Genomic DNA, 17,934 nt, shown 5'->3' with positions numbered 1-17,934 from the left:
CAATGAACCACACATCATAATTAATGTTACTCTGATACAGTGCATGATTAAAAAACACTTAGGGAATTGATTTTTTTTCACATCATCAAACTCCACCTACACAAGTACAAATTTACTGAAAGGCTAAACTGATTTAGTCTGAGAACACCATTAATCAGCCATGGGCTATCGAGGAGAGGAGAGGGTTCAATCGATGTGAGTTCGCTTTATAATCATATTCAAACTAATGATCCTGACATCAAGCAACTGTTTCGCCGATCTCACTGCCATTCACTGTGTGCATATTTCCCTGCCTCTTCGCTCCAGGTTGCTGGGGCTCTGTCAGCAGTAGTGATCCTTTTTATCACATTGTGGATTGGATCACTCTTTGAAGATCTGCCCAAGGTAGATGTGTGTGCGTGTGTGTGTGTGTTCCTGTCTAACTATCCTTGTGAGGACCGAAATCTGCATTCTACTATACTTGTGAGAACCAACAGTCACTTGTAAGGACACACTCACCGGTCCTCACAAGTTTGAAGGCCTTTTTGAGGCTCAAAATGTGGTTTTAGTGTCAGGGTTATAATTAGGTTATGGTTAGGTTTAGGGTAAGGGTTAGGCATTCATTTTTAATGGTTAGGGTAAGGGGCTAGGGAAACCATTATGTCAATGAAGGTCCTCACTAAGATAGCTGAACGGGGTTTTGTGTGTGTGTGTGTGTGTGTGTGTGTGTGTGTGTGTGTGTGTGTGTGCGCGCGCGCGCAATCATAAGCATACGCATGCTAATCTCTTAGCCTTAGGTAAAAAACAACAGCTGAGGTTATGTTGTCAAAATGCACAAACAGGTATTTCTTCTGCCTCAGGCTAAAGTTATCAGCTACTTTTAGAAAATAGTTTTTTTAAGCCCAAACATGGACTGAGCATGATGTAATAACTGCTATTAAACAGTACTTCAGTGAGAGGCTAATGAAACTCGTTTCGACTGTTTCGAGAAACGTTTCCACTTAAACCGTTTCCCTGATTTTGCAGGCGGTCTTGGCTGCCATCATCCATGTCAACCTCCATAGCATGATGAAGCAGTTCTTGGACATCCCTGCTTTGTGGAAAACCAACAGAGTGGATATGGTGAGTGCACTAAAAAGGCCACAAGGAAGTGGTTAATGCAGCAAAGGTATTTTACTGTGTTAACATAGCATATCTTGTACTGCATATACTGCATATCTTCCTTACCTGCTGACTTTTAGATTAAGTACTATCCTGCTTCACAGTGCCATTTTATAGAAATGATTTGGAATACAAACTACCTGGATGAGCAACTCCATATAAGAAATAATCCTGGCTTCATATGTTTCAACTAATTTCCTTGGAATTAGCTAAAAAACAACAACAACAAAAAAGTGTTAAGCAAATAATGCCCATAAAATTAATGACAGTTTTCTGCCAACATGTGTACATGTACAACATGTGACCTGCTAATAACAATCATATGTTTGCTTCCTCACAATAGTCCCCCATTCGCTGTGGAACGTTTATGTACAGTGGGGCAAAAAAGTATTTAGTCAGCCACCGATTGTGCAAGTTCCCCCACTTAAAATGATGACAGAGGTCAGTAATTTGCACCAGAGGTACAATTCAACTGTGAGAGACAGAATGTGAAAAAAAAATCCATGAATTCACATGGTAGGATTTGTAAAGAATTTATTCGTAAATTAGGGTGGAAAATAAGTATTTGGTCACCTCAAACAAGGAAAATCTCTGGCTCTCACAGACCTGTAACGTCTTCTGTAAGAAGCTTTTCTGTCCCCCACTCGTTACCTGTATGAATGGCACCTGTTTGAACTCATCATCTGTATAAAAAGACACCTGTCCACAGCCTCAAACAGTCAGACTCCAAACTCCGCCATGGCCAAGACCAAAGAGCTTTCGAAGGACACCAGGAAAAGTATTGTAGACCTGCACCAGACTGGGAAGAGTGAATCTACAATAGGCAAGCAGCTTGGTGTGAAAAAATCAACTGTGGGAGCAATCATCAGAAAATGGAAGACATACAAGACCACTGATAATCTCCCTCGATCTGGGGCTCCACGCAAGATCTCATCCCGTGGGGTCAAAATGATCATGAGAACGGTGAGCAAAGATCCCAGAACCACACGGGGGGACCTGGTGAATGACCTGCAGAGAGCTGGGACCAAAGTAACAAAGGTCACCATCAGTAACACACTACAACGGCAGGGAATCAAATCCCGCAGTGCCAGACGTGTTCCGCTGCTGAAGCCAGTGCATGTCCAGGCCCGTCTGAAGTTTGCCAGAGAGCACATGGATGATACAGCAGAGGATTGGGAGAATGTCATGTGGTCAGATGAAACCAAAGTAGAACTGTTTGGTATAAACTCAACTCGTCGTGTTTGGAGGAAGAAGAATACTGAGTTGCATCCCAAGAACACCATACCTACTGTGAAGCATGGGGGTGGAAACATCATGCTATGGGGCTGTTTTTCTGCCAAGGGGACAGGACAAGTGATCCGTGTTAAGGACAGAATGAATGGGGCCATGTATCGTGAGATTTTGAGCCAAAACCTCCTTCAATCAGTGAGAACTTTGAAGATGAAACGAGGCTGGGTCTTCCAACATGACAATGATCCAAAACACACCGCCCGGGCAACAAAGGAGTGGCTCCGTAAGAAGCATTTGAAAGTCCTGGAGTGGCCTAGCCAGTCTCCAGACCTCAACCCCATAGAAAATCTGTGGCGGGAGTTGAAAGTCCGTGTTGCTCGGCGACAGCCCCAAAACATCACTGCTCTCGAGAAGATCTGCATGGAGGAATGGGCCAAAATACCAGCTACTGTGTGTGCAAACCTGGTAAAGACCTATAGTAGACGTTTGACCTCTGTTATTGCCAACAAAGGTTATGTTACAAAGTATTGAGTTGTATTTTTGTTATTGACCAAATACTTATTTTCCACCCTGATTTACGAATAAATTCTTTACAAATCCTACCATGTGGATTCATGGATTTTTTTTTTCCACATTCTGTCTCTCACAGTTGAAGTGTACCTCTGGTGCAAATTACTGACCTCTGTCATCATTTTAGGTGGGGGAACTTGCACAATCGGTGGCTGACTAAATACTTTTTTGCCCCACTGTAGGTCTTTGCAAGTATGCAGGCAGACAGGCTTGTGTGAAATAAAAACCAACAGCGCAGAGCCCAGTGGCATTGACACAGGTAGAATGGCCAATGATAGAAAAGTGGACTTGAACAAGAAAGATAGCGACATTTCACCACAGGGAGGAAAATGCAGAAAAAACTTCAATGACTTTTTATTTCAAATTACAATGTAATTATATTTACAAATACTGTATATTGTATGTATGTGTTTTAATACTATGCAATACTATATAAGTATAATCTACTAATACTTAAAGGTAGGCACGCTAGAATGAGATGGTACCAAGTCAGGTTATTACAGGATATAGAAAAATAATTATACTATAAGTAAATTAAAGTACAGTGTAAGTAATTTTTAAAATTGTGCAATTTCATTGTAAATTTGCAGAAATACTAATTATATTTCCCCATCTCACATCCAACCAATGCTGTGATGGTGATGTGTGTGATAGAGTTTCTTTTATTCCACTGGCCCTTTACTTTGCCAATATAAATGTCACAGTGACTGTTCTCCCTTACCAATTTACTAGAAAAAATAATAACTGTCAAAATTTTCAGACCTATGTCACCTCATAATGATAGAGACAAGTCTTAACTTTTTTCCTACAATCCCTGTTCAAACATAACTTTTAAAAGGACTGTAAAGGAAAGAAGTGTCTCCTTTACTGTGAAATACTCAAGATTTAGAGGTTTAGCCTCTTCATAATATGATCCGGGTCCTCCAAAGTAATGTGCACGTACAGTGTAAAATGGGGAAGTATTGTTGTTTTTCAGTAAAATTATCAAGAAATTAAACAGTACCTAAAATTAATTATGCAGTACCATGATTAATTGTAGTATAAATAATTTCAAATACTTATACAAAGTACTAGAAGTAATCATTTTTATTTATTTAATTACATTTATTATTTAAATATAATTTTAAAAAATACAATAAATATAATTTTTTAATAATCGGTCATTTAATTTCAAATAAAATTGAAACATTGAAATTTCATTTAACTTTAAGCGAATGACGTCTTTGGTCTGGGGCCATATTATAAAGTGTTTCTGGCAATGTTGCCCTCTTTTTTTCATGCTATCAAATCTATTCTGGGCTTCACAGGTAGGGGGCGTTAAAGAGACCGAGACTAACGTCTTTCAAATATAATAGAGGCAGGGAAACAATGTACAGTATGCGACAAATGAGGCACTTTTTTTTTTTATTACAGCAGAACACAGGCGTAAGCTATTCCTTATGCTCTCTGTTTCTCTTTGCAGCTGGTCTGGGTGGCCACCTTCATCCTCACCTTGCTGTTAAACCCTGACATAGGACTGGCTGCATCCATTGGTTTCTCCTTGCTTACTGTCATCTTCAGGACACAGCTGTAGGCACACTTTGCGTTGGGTTATATATATATTCACAATTAATTATGTTTTTTCACAACCATGTGGTCTGTCCTGACCCATGTGTTCATGTCAGCATGTCAGCACAACTTCACTACAAGTACGCAAACAAGACATGTGCACCAAAAGAAAACAATAGCTGCTTTTTTTGTTACTGGTTTGGTCCTCCGCTTGCCAAACAGCCATACACAGCACTATCTTATATACACTTCCCTCTGTAAACATGGCCTGCATGTATATATATATATATATATATATATATATATATAGGGAAGTGTCCAGTTGAACATTGAAACTCACTACAATTCAAACTGATTAATGGCCTATTAATGGATTAAAGCATTAGAAATGATTAATTAAGGTTTTCTGTGTGTGACTATTTCAGACCTAAATATTCCATACTAGGGCAGGTCCCTGAAACTGACATTTACAAGCCACTGGACGAATACCATCAGGTACAGAACTGCTTTTTTTTTTTTTTGCTTTTTAAATCAACTGAAAATGGAATGGAAAATGAGCACTGGTACAGAAATGAACAGCATGTTTTTAGTGTAGTTACTCTTATATCATACTGATACTATATAAAATGTCTTCTTTTATTATTATTTCAAAATTTCAGTTTAGCAAGTCCCAGCAGTCGGCCATGAAATACGTTTTCTAATCACATTACATCTCTGTACTTTAAATAGTGTTGTATTATCAAGTTTTAAATATAATTTTTCAAAAGTGAATTACTTAATAAGTGTTGTTTTTATTCTGTCAGAATTTTACTTGGTTTGGTCATTGATGAGGAAAGCATGGATATGTAACAGATGAAATAATGATGAAACAATGAACTTTTTTCTCACAACATTTTAGTTTTTGTAGTTCCACAAAGACAGTTTAACAAAAACTACAAATTCCTCATTGGCTGGGATGTAAATTTAAGATGCTTCCTGTTTTTTAGTTAATTAATTACCATTACCATTGGTAGCTTATGCCCAGTGGATGGTGATCAGGGGTGGAGGCCCAGTTTACAATGAGGTATGCTGCAGTTATAGGGGCATCACAAACAGCCTTCCTAGGAAGCTCTACGCCGGGGTACTGGAGACAAGATTTCATCCATTAGTCGAACCTTGGATGCAGGACATTTGGTACTCATACAATAATAGTGAGAGGTTGGCCTGAATTACCACGAACAAATCAGACAATTTCCTGGTGGAGCTGGACTCCATTCACGATAGAGGGTAGAACATCCAACGGTGTTGGATGTTGTACCAGTCTGTTTTGGTTAAGCGGACTATTTAAAACAAGCTACATTCACACCTTCACCTATGGCGACAACCTCTGGGTAGTGACCAAAAGAATGAGATCACTGATCCAAGCCATGGAAATTAGCTTTCTTAGACATGGAAATGAGGTTTTGCGACATTTAGGGGAATTTATTAACTAAAATGAGCCAGTTGAGATGGTTTAGGCATCTGACCAGGATGCCTTCAGGACATATGGTAAAGTGAGGTGTTTTAGGCAAGCTTCAGGACCCAGAACACACTGGAGAGAATTCACTGGCATGGATGGATGGATGGATGGATGGATAGATTGATATTAGATAAATTGCTATGAAATTATGAACAAAAATCCATATATCTGATTGGTCAGGTGTAACTTTTACTTCATACTAAAGCCATAATGGAATGTTTTGATTGATTAGCCTGTTTAATCCATTCGATTTTAGGTGAGGCAAGTGCCAGGGATTTTGATCTTCCGTTCCTCTGCCACCCTCTACTTTGCCAATGCTGAGATGTACCAGGAAACCTTGAACTCAAAGGTGAGAACACAGATATCCTAAATCAAAGCTTCAAACCAAATCTTAATCCTAAAAAAAGTTTTTTTTACAAAGTGACAAGAAAATGTCTTTTAAAAACATCATTACTCTTAAATTCTCACAAAGTGCACATATTAACTTATGTGGGTGCATTCACCCCCACCAAGACCATAAAGCCAAAAACAAAACACAGTATCAGTTTACAAAGCACAGCATGACATACTAAAAGCTCAGATTTACATAAATACACAGAAACAGCACACCACAGCTACACACACACGGAGAAAAAGAAGCAGCCAAACACATCATGTCGCCGTTTCCGTGCAATTAACTCCTCTTTTAAAAACATGATTTCTGACACACTAATAGCCAACCAGACTTGTCACCAATTCACACATCACAACTGTGACAGACATTGTTCGCAATGTCATTCTCTTCTCTCATTTTTTTCCCTGCTCAGCTTTTGTTTAAAACACCCCATCCCACTCGCTCCTACGCTTTCTTCCTGCCCCTCCTCTTCTGTCACGCCGCTTTGGGGTCAGTGGGAAGACAGACAGAGGGAAGTTGGAAATAGGATGACAAAAGATGCGGAGAGGGAAGGCACAGACACTGAATAAGAGAAGGAGATAATGGAAATGTTTCATTCATTAAAATGTCAGCATGTCAAAGTCAAAGGGTTGCTTTCATGCACAAATAAGCTCTTGCTGAGCAGTCTGGCAGAGGCTGCAGGTTTGTTTGCAAGGTGAGACAGACTCAGGTGCTTTTGTGACACCAGTTCTGACGCGTTCTCGAGAAATGTACGATTACTCCCTGCGTGTCCTCACCGGCACTAACGAAGCTCATGAGCCATGCTGTTACAGGATTGTTACTGCTCCAACTAGTGATGTCATTCAGCACAAAGTTCCACACAGAAAAGCCCCAGCAATCAAGCCCAGGACCTTGTTGCTGTAGGCTAACAGTCCTAACCACTGGACACTACACTGCCAACAACGGGAAAGAAATAGCCAAAGTATGTCCTTATATACTTTTTACTCACTTTTACTCTTGATGTTAGAACTATAATTAGGGCCAGGCTTGTAACATGAATGTTACAATTGACTGTAAAAATAAGTCATATATAGCAAAGACCAAGCCTCATAAAAATGCAGTGCATGACACTAAGGTACACACTAAGTTACATTCTTTGCCATGCATTCGAATTACAATTTGCTAGAAATATAAAGGATCATAATTTAAATGAAAAATAAAGTTGGATCAGGCATGCCCAATTTTGTCTTTTTCTCCACAACAAGTTCTTTTTTTTTTTTTTGCCTGTCCCGTTTGGCTCCTCAGGCGTCAGAATTGTTGTCTGAAGGCCAACAAAGATACCCAACAGATTTACTTTATTAGGTGGATCATCACGGCCTTGCCATATTGGTCCATTTGTTGTTGTTATTTATTTTGTTTTATTTTATTTTCAGTTGTTACATATGGGACAGACATGGCTGGGGGATAGAAAAGGGAGAAAGAAAGATGAAGGAAAAGAAAAACAGAGGGGAAGAGGGACACTGAGAAAGGGCACTCAAAAAGAAAAAAAAAACTCCCAGACCACCTGTTGAGAGAAAAACAGACAAAACAAGCAAAAATAAAGAGAGCAACATAATAAACACAACACCATCGCATTAATCTAGCTAAGTGTAAATAACAGTAAATACTAAATATTGAAAGTAGTTGTGCAGCACGCAGGACCGACGGCGCACCATGTGCTTTGTGGTAGCAGCCAAGAAAGGTGTTGTTTGTGTGTGTGAACAGTGAACACCTGTGTGCACACTTGTGTGGATGAGCGCGCTTCTTTTAGTCAAAGAACTTGACTTACAACAAGTAAGTCAAGTAAAAGAAAGAAATCCATTACCATTCCTAATAATCAGTCATTGTATTGTAACAGTGACTCCTTTCATTCAAGCTGCTGTCCACCACACCTTGCTTGGTTGTTTGTTGTGGTTAGATTATGTTGGTGCTAAACAGAAACTGGACTGACTGAACTGGCCAAACTGGCTGAGAATCCCTGCACAAAAGTTTAAGCACCCAACATAATGCATCACCTAAAGGTGAATGGTAATTTGTCTCTTCTTGTGTTAGCCCTGTGACACGCTGACTCACTTTCTAGGGTGTACCCCGTCTCTGATAACTGGAGACAAATGACTGGATGATTCCAAAGTCATATGAAGTAAAAGATTTTTGTGTAGCATGTTCTCCTAGTCCTGTCTTTTCTGGGAAATGTTAGTTTCCCATTATTAAAACACCAACCAAACACTTTAAGTTTACAGCTTAACAAAAGGTTTTAGTTTTTTTTTTATCAGACAGGGTAACTAGCAGTGGTATTAAGTAACTGATCTGACTGTTCTTTGTTTTGTTTTGTAGTCTGGCTTTGACATTACAAAGCTCCTGTCAGCAAAGAAAAAACTGGAAGCCAAAAAGCAGAGACACGAGAAAAAAGAAGCCAAGAGAGTCAAAAAAGAGCTCAAGAAGAATGGGGTGGACGTGGTAAGGACAAACTAAGAGATGACAGATTTAGAGGACTTTATTTCACATTCGAATGCAAGAGCTTTCTTCCACAAATACCTGTTTCAGCATTCCAGACCCTATAGCTTCGATTGTGGTCGTCTTAAATGTCACTGATTAATATCTACCCAGAACAGGGAGCTAAACATGGAGGAGCAGAACCATGTGTCTGTCATTGAAGTAGATGCTGAGCGGGACCCCTCACTCCCAAGAGCCATTGTTCTCGACCTTGGCCCTGTCAACTTCCTGGACACCGTGGGGGTCAAGACACTACGAAGTGTAAGGACAGATCAGTCACATTTACATGCATATATACAAAAAGAGCAAAATGTAACATCTTTTTCAAATGCTTAAAAAAACTGAAGACAACTGCAAACTGCAAAAATCAATCCCTCTGTCCCTTTTGTTATAATTTAGCTCTCAGGTGGTAAATTTCTATGAATCGAATCATGAGAATAATGAGATCATTCGCAGTTTGTCCCTCACTCTGTGCTTTTTTGTGTGTTTCAGATTCGGAGAGACTACGGAGAAATTGGAGTGGAGGTGTTTCTTGCTGGTTGCCAAAGTAAGTCCAGTTACTTTCAACACTCTCACTGGAAATAAATGCAATACACTTTATTATGACTTTATAAGGATTTGGTAGATATAATTTTCTTTGTGCAGTTTTCTAAGAACCCATTTGTCTTTTTGCCTTGTAGTGATCTAAAAACACCTTCTGAAAACCATTAAGGTGGAACAGAAATACTCCCAAATAATATTACTTTTTACTCTTACTCTTCTTATGTCTTTTTACTTTTACACATGCAGTCCTGATCTACTCGGCCACATGCAATCTGAAGCGTTCAATGACAGTAGATGTATGTAATTAGCCCTATTCATGGCAAGCTAACACATATTTTTAAAATGACATCTGGTCTAACTAATGTGTTTTAAAGCCTTTACTCTCAGCTTTTATTTTTTGACATAATAGCCTCCTAATTTAGGCCTTACTTGAAGTATGTGGACAAAACACATTTCTCTGGAACCCGGCTGTGTGGAGGTGGGGGATCTTATTTCACAGGATCAGCGCCTGCACTTAGTACAGGCTCGGGACTTAGCAGTTAGACAAAACCAAAAAGGACACAAGACAAAAACAGAAAGTGTTAAAGTGAACTTTGAACTTTAGAAAACAACTAAGGAAAAGCAAGGAAAAGAATTACACAGGACAGGAAGCAAAGGGCAAATGGCTGGATGGCTCTAAGGACCAAAACAAATTCTGTTTTTCCTCGCTTTTTCTAGAACGTTTCAGTTTAACTGAGAAAGAAATGACATGGAAGTGTTTGTATGACAGCCTTAATAAGAGCTGTTTGAGTTCTTGGAAATACCAAGGAAAGGCGCTTCGTTTATTACTTCCTCTAGCAGATGACACATTGCTCCATCCTCTATGAAAGGGAAGAAATGATTTCATTTCATAATTCACAGCAATAACAATCCAGCCATTCATAAAAACAATTAACTAACCTGATTAAGTGGCATAGATCATGTAAATGTAGGTTTACCACCCAATGGTGAATTTATATAAACTCTCCAAATTAAGATAATGGGCTATATTACCTGATAAAATTACATTTAAAATGTATTTAAAAGCTTGCATTTGTAATGTCCATTTCTGTATTTCCAGAATTTGGGATGATCATGAACATAATGAGAAATAGGGTGGCTGTAATTTATTAAGCAGAGCGTTGGTGATTCAATCCCTGGCTGCTCCACTCTTCATCCCAAATATCCTCGGGCAAGATAATCCCAAGTTGCTCTTCAATGCATCTATTGGAGTATGAATGTGTGTGAAAGTTAGATGGAAAACACTTAAGCATAAAAAAAAACCCTAGTGTAACTGGGTGAATGAGTATAAAGTGCTTTGAGCGCTAAAGTTCTGCAGAATGACGCTGTATAAGAACCAGTCCATATATGTCTGAGCCTTTGTGATAAAAGGTGAACACAGAGAATTTTACTTCAGATATAGAAATCCTAGACAAAGAGGATAATAGATCACATCTAGCAGAACTAAAAAAGAAAAGAAAAAAGAAGAAGATTTATTTCATTTTGTGGGGTATATTTTCCTGTTTCTTTCAAATTAAAGGCCTCATAATTGCAAAATTACTGATGTGATGAGGAAAGACAAGTCTGACTGTGAAACTGCATGCTTATTGACTAATGACTCCTGACTGACAGGTCGTAAGCCCATGAGGTTTCTTACCACAGACATTCGTCTGTCCTGAAACATGCTAGCCTATGACCAAGATTTAATGTAACCACGATTTTATTTTTGATTCGCTGTGATCCAAAAAGTGCGACTAAGCCCACAAACTCGACAGGAAATTGTTCCCAAAGGTTCCATCAGAAAGCCATTTTTCCATTGACCTCTATACGACCAGTCTTTTTACGACAACAGCTATCGCCATCTGGTGGGCTTCAGACAGAATGCAGCTTTTAGGCGCTTCCACAGTGACTTCGTTTTTCTGACCTGGAAGCTACCACCATGTTTGATCCTGTCTATGATTCGAATGTTTCCTATGAAAACAATGAACAAATGCAAGAATTAAAAATAGTAGAGTATATTACATTTTAAATACAGCAAGTCCCATGAGGAATACAGTCTCAGTCACTGAAAGACGGACAAAGTATACATGAACACGCATAAATAAAGAAAGGAAGACACAAGCAGGAAGGCGCGGAAGGAGGGGGGAAGTGAACTCTAGGAAAGAGCACAATGAAAGCCAAAGAAAATTGTGGAGCTCATAACAAGTTTATTGTTAGTTAATATTTACACAGGTAGGAATTTTATACAAGAGCAGCCCTTCCTGTTTCTCTGTTCTCTCCTTTTCACATTTAAGGCCTTGTTTCTTTTTCTGCTCTCCATGCTCCACTCTGTGCCTCCATCTCTTGTTTCTATTCTATTGCTTTTCTTCCTACACCGACATGCTCAATTACCCATTTCATCTTCCTCCAGCTTTCTTCGCACGTCTCTTTTTGTGTCTTCATCTCTGCCTCTCTCTGTGTCTGTCTAGGCGGTGTGGTGGATAACCTGCAGACCGCAGGTTTCTTTAATGACAAAGTAACAAAGTCTTGTCTCTTCACCACCGTCCACGACGCCGTTCTGTACTGTCAGTCTGCCATATCACAGAGCCAAAGCATGGAATATAAGGTATGAGCACTCAAGCATGCACATCATGGCACATGATGGAGGATGTCAAAATGCACTTTGATGTTATATAAAGTGATGAAGAATGCAAAGAATCAATCCTTTGCACTTAAACCTCCAAAGCAGGAAACTTTCTTTGATATTTATTTGTTGCAAGTCATTAAGCTGCACAGCATTGTTGCTTTCTCAAACACCCAACCTCTAATTTGATGTCTGTGGGTGGCTAAATTTGCAGGAAGCTGGTGTTACTATGTTTCTTCCTATGAGTTATATGGGCATACTCTCAAATCTGTCCATTAAATAAGAAGTTGAAGGAGCCGGAAGGTGCTTATTATAGCGTGCTTTGAACAGTGGGAGCGGTTATATCTATGTTTGCATGCTTTGTTTTCTTGTAATGTTTAACTTTAAAGACTTTGTTTCCATCTTGCTGTAATCACCATGTGGAAAATGTGAAGCCACATTCCTGATTACCTTACTTCATTGCTAATTATATTAGGGGAGTGATTGAGTTCACTTGCAGTCAGTGGTGTGGAAATTATTCATTAAGCTAATCTTTATAGACAATAATTAAAATGTTTTTTCGGGATTGGTTCATTGATCCTTAATATGTCCAAGTAGTGTGACCTGCACCTCAAATTGACTGCACAACCTGAGGCAGATGGGTGTTGGAAAAACAAGGCAAACATTTTCTTTATTTTGAAATTTTTTGAGTATCTACATGTATTTTTATGTGGTTTAACTCAAAGTTCAATTTAAAACACCAGAATTTTTCACCTCATGTATACATTTAAGTATCAGAAATGCTTCACACACCCACCACACACCATCAGTCTCTGTCTGAAGGCAAATTATATTCTGCCTACACTAGGCCAGTGTGTGTGCACGCACGCGTGTGCATACGTGTGTGTACGTCTGTGAGCTAATCTCATTTATTCACCTGTGCTTCCATGCATGTCCGCAAATTGTTCGGCGTGTATGCTTTTGTTTCTGCCTGGTCTGCCTCGGTATTTAATTGTTTACGTGTCTTAATGTTTCTGTTCCTGTAGAAAGACAAAGGAACAAAGACTATTCAGGGTGTAAAATACAATTAACAGAAGCAAAGCCCTTTCACAGAAGAAGTGGGAAGCTCACACAAAAACGCTCACATATAGCTGTCTAATTTTCCACTGCTATTAGCTTAACCTAGCATTGTGAATTATATTGATGGGCTGATGAATGCTAACATCAGCAGCTTTCCCTAATGTTGTTCCTTATTGTGATCCTAACTGGGATAGCTGATCAAGTACACACAAACATGCTGTTTTGTGTTTGCTTTTTGTGATGTAAAAGTCGACCGTTGGTCTCACACACACAAAAAGCAAACACAAAACAAAATCACACATAGTCATGTGCATGCAGAATTCCCTTTGAATCCACATAAACAGCCTATACTATATACTGATACCAGTATGGATCCATACTGTGGGTTTACGTGCAGATGAGAGGTTTTTGGAAGGTGATAATATAGGAAGCATCTCCCACACTACACGGACAAATGCACATAACAAACTGCTTTGCCATGAAAACCTGTGTAAAGAGGCTCCCTGTGCACGACTTGGTGCTGCTGTTAATGCCAGAGGAGGCTTCGAGATCTGCAGTTATTGAGTCAGAAGAGTGTTGGAGACTTTTACTCACTATGTGATTCAGCACTCTGCTACCCTGTCGTATAAGTTTACATTGTCTGCCACTTTGTGGCTGGGTTGTTGTGACAGCTAAATGCTTCCCCTTTTCGACAACAACACCACTTACAGCCGGTCATTGAATATCTAGACCCATGTCTTGCAACAGTGGCAAACTGTTACAGCACTATGTGCAATTTCAGTAGGAGCTTTAGGAGAACCCAGTCTTTCACAAATGTTTGTGACAGACTGCATGGCTAGGGTTTGGCAATGGGACTAAAAACACCTGAATTCAAAAAGGGATAACATGGTGAATCTCCAGTTCACTTAATTTGAAATCTATCATGTTACTCTCTCTAAGGTAAACTTTAACTGAAAAAATTAATATAACAATATTGTGGAGCTTCTTCTATATTTGATCACTCCTGTTTTATTTCACAGGAGACTGCTGCAACACATTTTTGAGTCCACGGAGGAAACAATATGATATTATAAAGAAGTGACAGACACTCTGTCTGTTGGAGGACAACAAACACAGTACACATCATGTGTATGCATATGCACAGCTATCTGTTATATGTGTACGATTATATGGCTATAAGAGTTTGTATGTAATAGAAGTCACTGTAATAAGCTTCACTTTTCTGATCAATATTATATGCAATTTTTTTAAACCTTTAAGTGCATTAGATTAATTTAATTTCACATTATCTGTAAAAGTATACTATCCTTCCAGTATGTGTGCATCCATATAGGTAATGGTCTGCATATTATATGGTGCTCTGTGTATAGACGTATAGACTCTAATCAATCAATCAGTCAATCAAATAATATGTATAGATTGTTTTTCTCCAGTGTAATTTTTAGACGAACCTTGCGTGTGTTTTTTAGTTTTGTTTGTGTTGTGTTAGTGTTTTGTTTAGTTTTTTACTGTTAATCATTACATAAATGCTTGCCATGATAGATTATTTATGAAGGCAGTGTTCTTGCTCTTACATGGAAAAATAAATATTATTTTAAGATACTTTTTGTCTGTCGCTTTTGTTTGTTTCCCTTCTGAACAGAGGCAGTATTAATTACATTTTTTTTCTCCAAGGAAGACGTTTCATTCTGTGTCACAACAACAGGAAATCTCTCGACGCTTTTGAAACAGTCTGGGCAGATGACGCAGTTGTGGATGTAGGATATTCTGTTCTCTCTGAACTGGGACTGGCTGCCTGATGGCTGCTTAAATATAAACAGACACCATTCATCATATTTTGACTCTTTAACGTTAGGCATGGTCAAAAGAAAGGCATGTGACTGAATAGATTCCAGCTGTCTTCACTCTTAGATCTGCCTATGTCTGCTGTTGGTCACGGGTGTGCATACATGTCTGCACGAAGTGAGTGAAGAATAAAAACATTTATATCCAGTGTTTCACCCAAAAAAGATGTGCCTCTGCTGTTAAGCAAAACCGGGTATAATGAGTCATTGTTTATTGCAATAGGAAAACAGTGAATCATATTTAGCTGTAACAAAACAGTCCATTTTCCCATAAAGGTTTCCATTAAAATGCCCTTTTTGTTCTTTGGCATAAAAACAAACCTCCTATTTTCTGTGTGTTTACTTTCAGAGTTCAAAAAACATACAGCCTGTACATATTAAATAAGTAACAGCATGGTTCTGCTCTAACACTTAGAGCATGTTTTGGTTAGCAGCCATGTAAAAAACAGCAATGATTTGAAGTCCTCTCGGGTTAAAGATTTGCACCATGACATTTCTACATAACTGTAACAAGGTAAGAAGTTAAACCACTAGAAGTCAGGTTTGATATCGTCAGATGTATATATGCTGGGTGAGGATGAATCTTGGCCTAAACCAACTACTATTACCATGTGGGTGGTGATAAGTTCTGAAACCAGGATCTTTTTCCAACATTAAATCTGCACTAATCCGTATTTTAAATAAATAAGAGCTGCCATGATTGTGTGCAGTGTTACAGTGGTCACTATAAATGTCAGCCCCACAGAGAGGTGGTTAGAAACACAAGTGATTGTTAATATTACTCTTTGTCAACAGAATATGCAAACACCTACTTAAAGTGTCCAAGCAGAACTTTCTGGTAATATTCTGTTTTGTTTCTTTCATATTCTTCCTTACCTTTAATGAGTAAAAGGAATTTGTGACACATTCACTACTGCAAATTAAAAGGGTAGCCCAAATATAAACTCAGGGGACATTTCATTAGGTGATGTGATCAGTGTGGATAAAATCTTTTAGCGACATTTCCAGTAACTTGCTGAATATTTGCCATGAAGAATTATGGCATACCTAAATAAAGTTGCCCTTAAGCATGTGCTTCATTAATGGAATGCCAGTGTTTATCCTAAAGAGAGACTGGACCGAGATTATTTTTTTTAATCTTTGCCCATCTACTTCAGCTTATGTATATTTTTTTTATATATATGTGTGTGTATTTAAGATTGTGTACATTGTTCACATCACCTCCACAAAAATGTAAACTGTAGAGCGTGTGGTTGGAAGAACTGTATTGTTTGTAATTCAGGTCTTAATGTGAAATATATGAAAATTTTGCATGAAACATATGAAACAGGGCTGTATATATGACATAGTGATTGTAGTACTATTATAGTACTAGTCAGTACAGTTGACTATACTAAAGAATCGGGTATGTGACAGAAATCGTGCAGTTGTTATTTTTCCACCATTGCAGGTCTGTGAGTTACCCATGGCTAGTACTGTCATTTTCAGATGTAAGCACAATATGTCTTCTTCCTGTATTGTATGATTTTCATCATTTTCTGTACGTATCTGTACTTTTCTCAAGCAAGGTAGGCGGAAGCAAGTATACTCTGCTTCTCGTAAAAGAGCACGGCCTTGCAATGGCTTTGTTTGAGAACATGTTCATCTACATTCTACAAATTTATTTTAGCTCACAAAGTAATGCAGAGACTATATATACCATGCCAAGAAGAAACATTCCATACCGAGAAGTATTTTAACCTAACCCTAGAGCTGTAACATGGGGCGGTTTTGGCGGACAATCACAACCAACTTGTTTTGTGGTGTCAAATGGAGCAGGCGCTCCATTGCAAAGAATGCATGGGGGATGCCCATGGTACTATTAATAAGTAAATATTAATGGGTCTGGTATGTTCCAATGTGAGCCATGTGGGCTGAGTTGTTTTTTTTAAGTGTGTGCTAAATGAGGCTAAATAGAAAGGGCGCATCCCCGCGTCTGGGGAAAAAGTGTGTGTGAGTATCGGCTCTCTGTGCGTATGTATGAGAGAGAGAGAGAGGGCGTGTGTGAATACTTTAGGTTCTCCCTCAAACGCCGCCGATTGCATTCTTCTCTTGACGGGCGGCGAGAGGAGAACGTCGAAGCGAGAGGCAAGGAGAGCAAGAGAGAGATTAAGGCTGAAACTTCTCTGCAGACGCTCCTGAACAGGTCAGCTCCTGAACGCTGAACACTGAACGCTTCATATTCTTAGAATATTCTTTTAATACTTCTGCATATGGGGAATTACAGTGCGGGGCAATACGGGACCCTTCTACTGTTTTTCTCCAGCATCGACACAATGTTATTGCTTTAACCAGTGAAACTTGTTTTGTGGTGGGTTCATGCGCATCCAATAACATTTCAGGCTTTCATTCATCATTTCATCATAAATGTGAGTGGTACTGTTGCAGCGCACAGATCCACTGCCGGGCACTGGTATCGATACGCTGCGCATAGCAGAGGAATCGATGAATTAAAAGCTAGTAGGTATCAGAGATGCGTGCAGGAACCAATCATTTGCTCTCCTTACTGGTGGCACGCAATTGATGTCCCGTCGTCGCGCATCTCAGTTATTTTACGTATTTATTGGCGCACGGAGACGGGGATGTTTGATTGCAGCACAAAATGAAAAAAAAAAGGGGGGGGGGGGGGGGGGTTGTACACACATGTCGCCAATGTGTTCCAGTAATGATAAGTCCGCACGAACGGAAGCTTATTTCCGCCTGTGTGCGACACATGAATACTGTTACTCACTGACTTATTTGCCCTCTTATGATCCTGTCAAAAGAGGGCACGAGCCACGTTTCCCCGCATAGAAACGGGTACGAAAACAGACACGGAGCGCATTGCTTAGGGAAAACTATCAATCACAATCCATTCTCTTACACCCGAATATGGATGTCCGGACATCACTGGCTACTGGTATTGAACCTAAATTAA

At 39.1% G+C, this 17,934-nt stretch overlaps 2 protein-coding genes across 2 annotated transcripts in view; both read left to right on the top strand.

Annotated features, from left to right (window-relative positions):
- The window catches only part of slc26a6.2 (solute carrier family 26 member 6, tandem duplicate 2), a 35,476-nt gene extending 21,260 nt beyond the window's left edge, over positions 1-14,216 (top strand). Inside the window, exons 10-19 of the mRNA XM_085345458.1 lie at positions 307-384; positions 1,006-1,101; positions 4,403-4,509; positions 4,914-4,983; positions 6,243-6,335; positions 8,733-8,855; positions 9,006-9,152; positions 9,384-9,438; positions 11,921-12,057; positions 14,154-14,216. Of these exons, the coding sequence (XP_085201584.1) occupies positions 307-384; positions 1,006-1,101; positions 4,403-4,509; positions 4,914-4,983; positions 6,243-6,335; positions 8,733-8,855; positions 9,006-9,152; positions 9,384-9,438; positions 11,921-12,057; positions 14,154-14,177 (930 nt within the window). The 3' untranslated portion in view covers positions 14,178-14,216. The remainder of the gene's footprint in view (positions 1-306; positions 385-1,005; positions 1,102-4,402; positions 4,510-4,913; positions 4,984-6,242; positions 6,336-8,732; positions 8,856-9,005; positions 9,153-9,383; positions 9,439-11,920; positions 12,058-14,153) is intronic.
- A 2,719-nt stretch (positions 14,217-16,935) lies between these two features.
- The window catches only part of mgll (monoglyceride lipase), a 43,202-nt gene continuing 42,203 nt past the window's right edge, over positions 16,936-17,934 (top strand). The window contains exon 1 of the mRNA XM_085344292.1: positions 16,936-17,163. The gene's annotated coding sequence lies outside the window, so the exon portion shown is untranslated. The remainder of the gene's footprint in view (positions 17,164-17,934) is intronic.

Source organism: Diplotaxodon limnothrissa, linkage group LG20, assembly GCF_057381915.1.
Source record: "Diplotaxodon limnothrissa isolate DT_005_m linkage group LG20, D_limnothrissa_male_GT1.1, whole genome shotgun sequence".
Taxonomy (NCBI): Eukaryota; Metazoa; Chordata; class Actinopteri; order Cichliformes; family Cichlidae; genus Diplotaxodon; species Diplotaxodon limnothrissa.
This window is presented reverse-complemented; position numbering and strand designations above follow the sequence as displayed.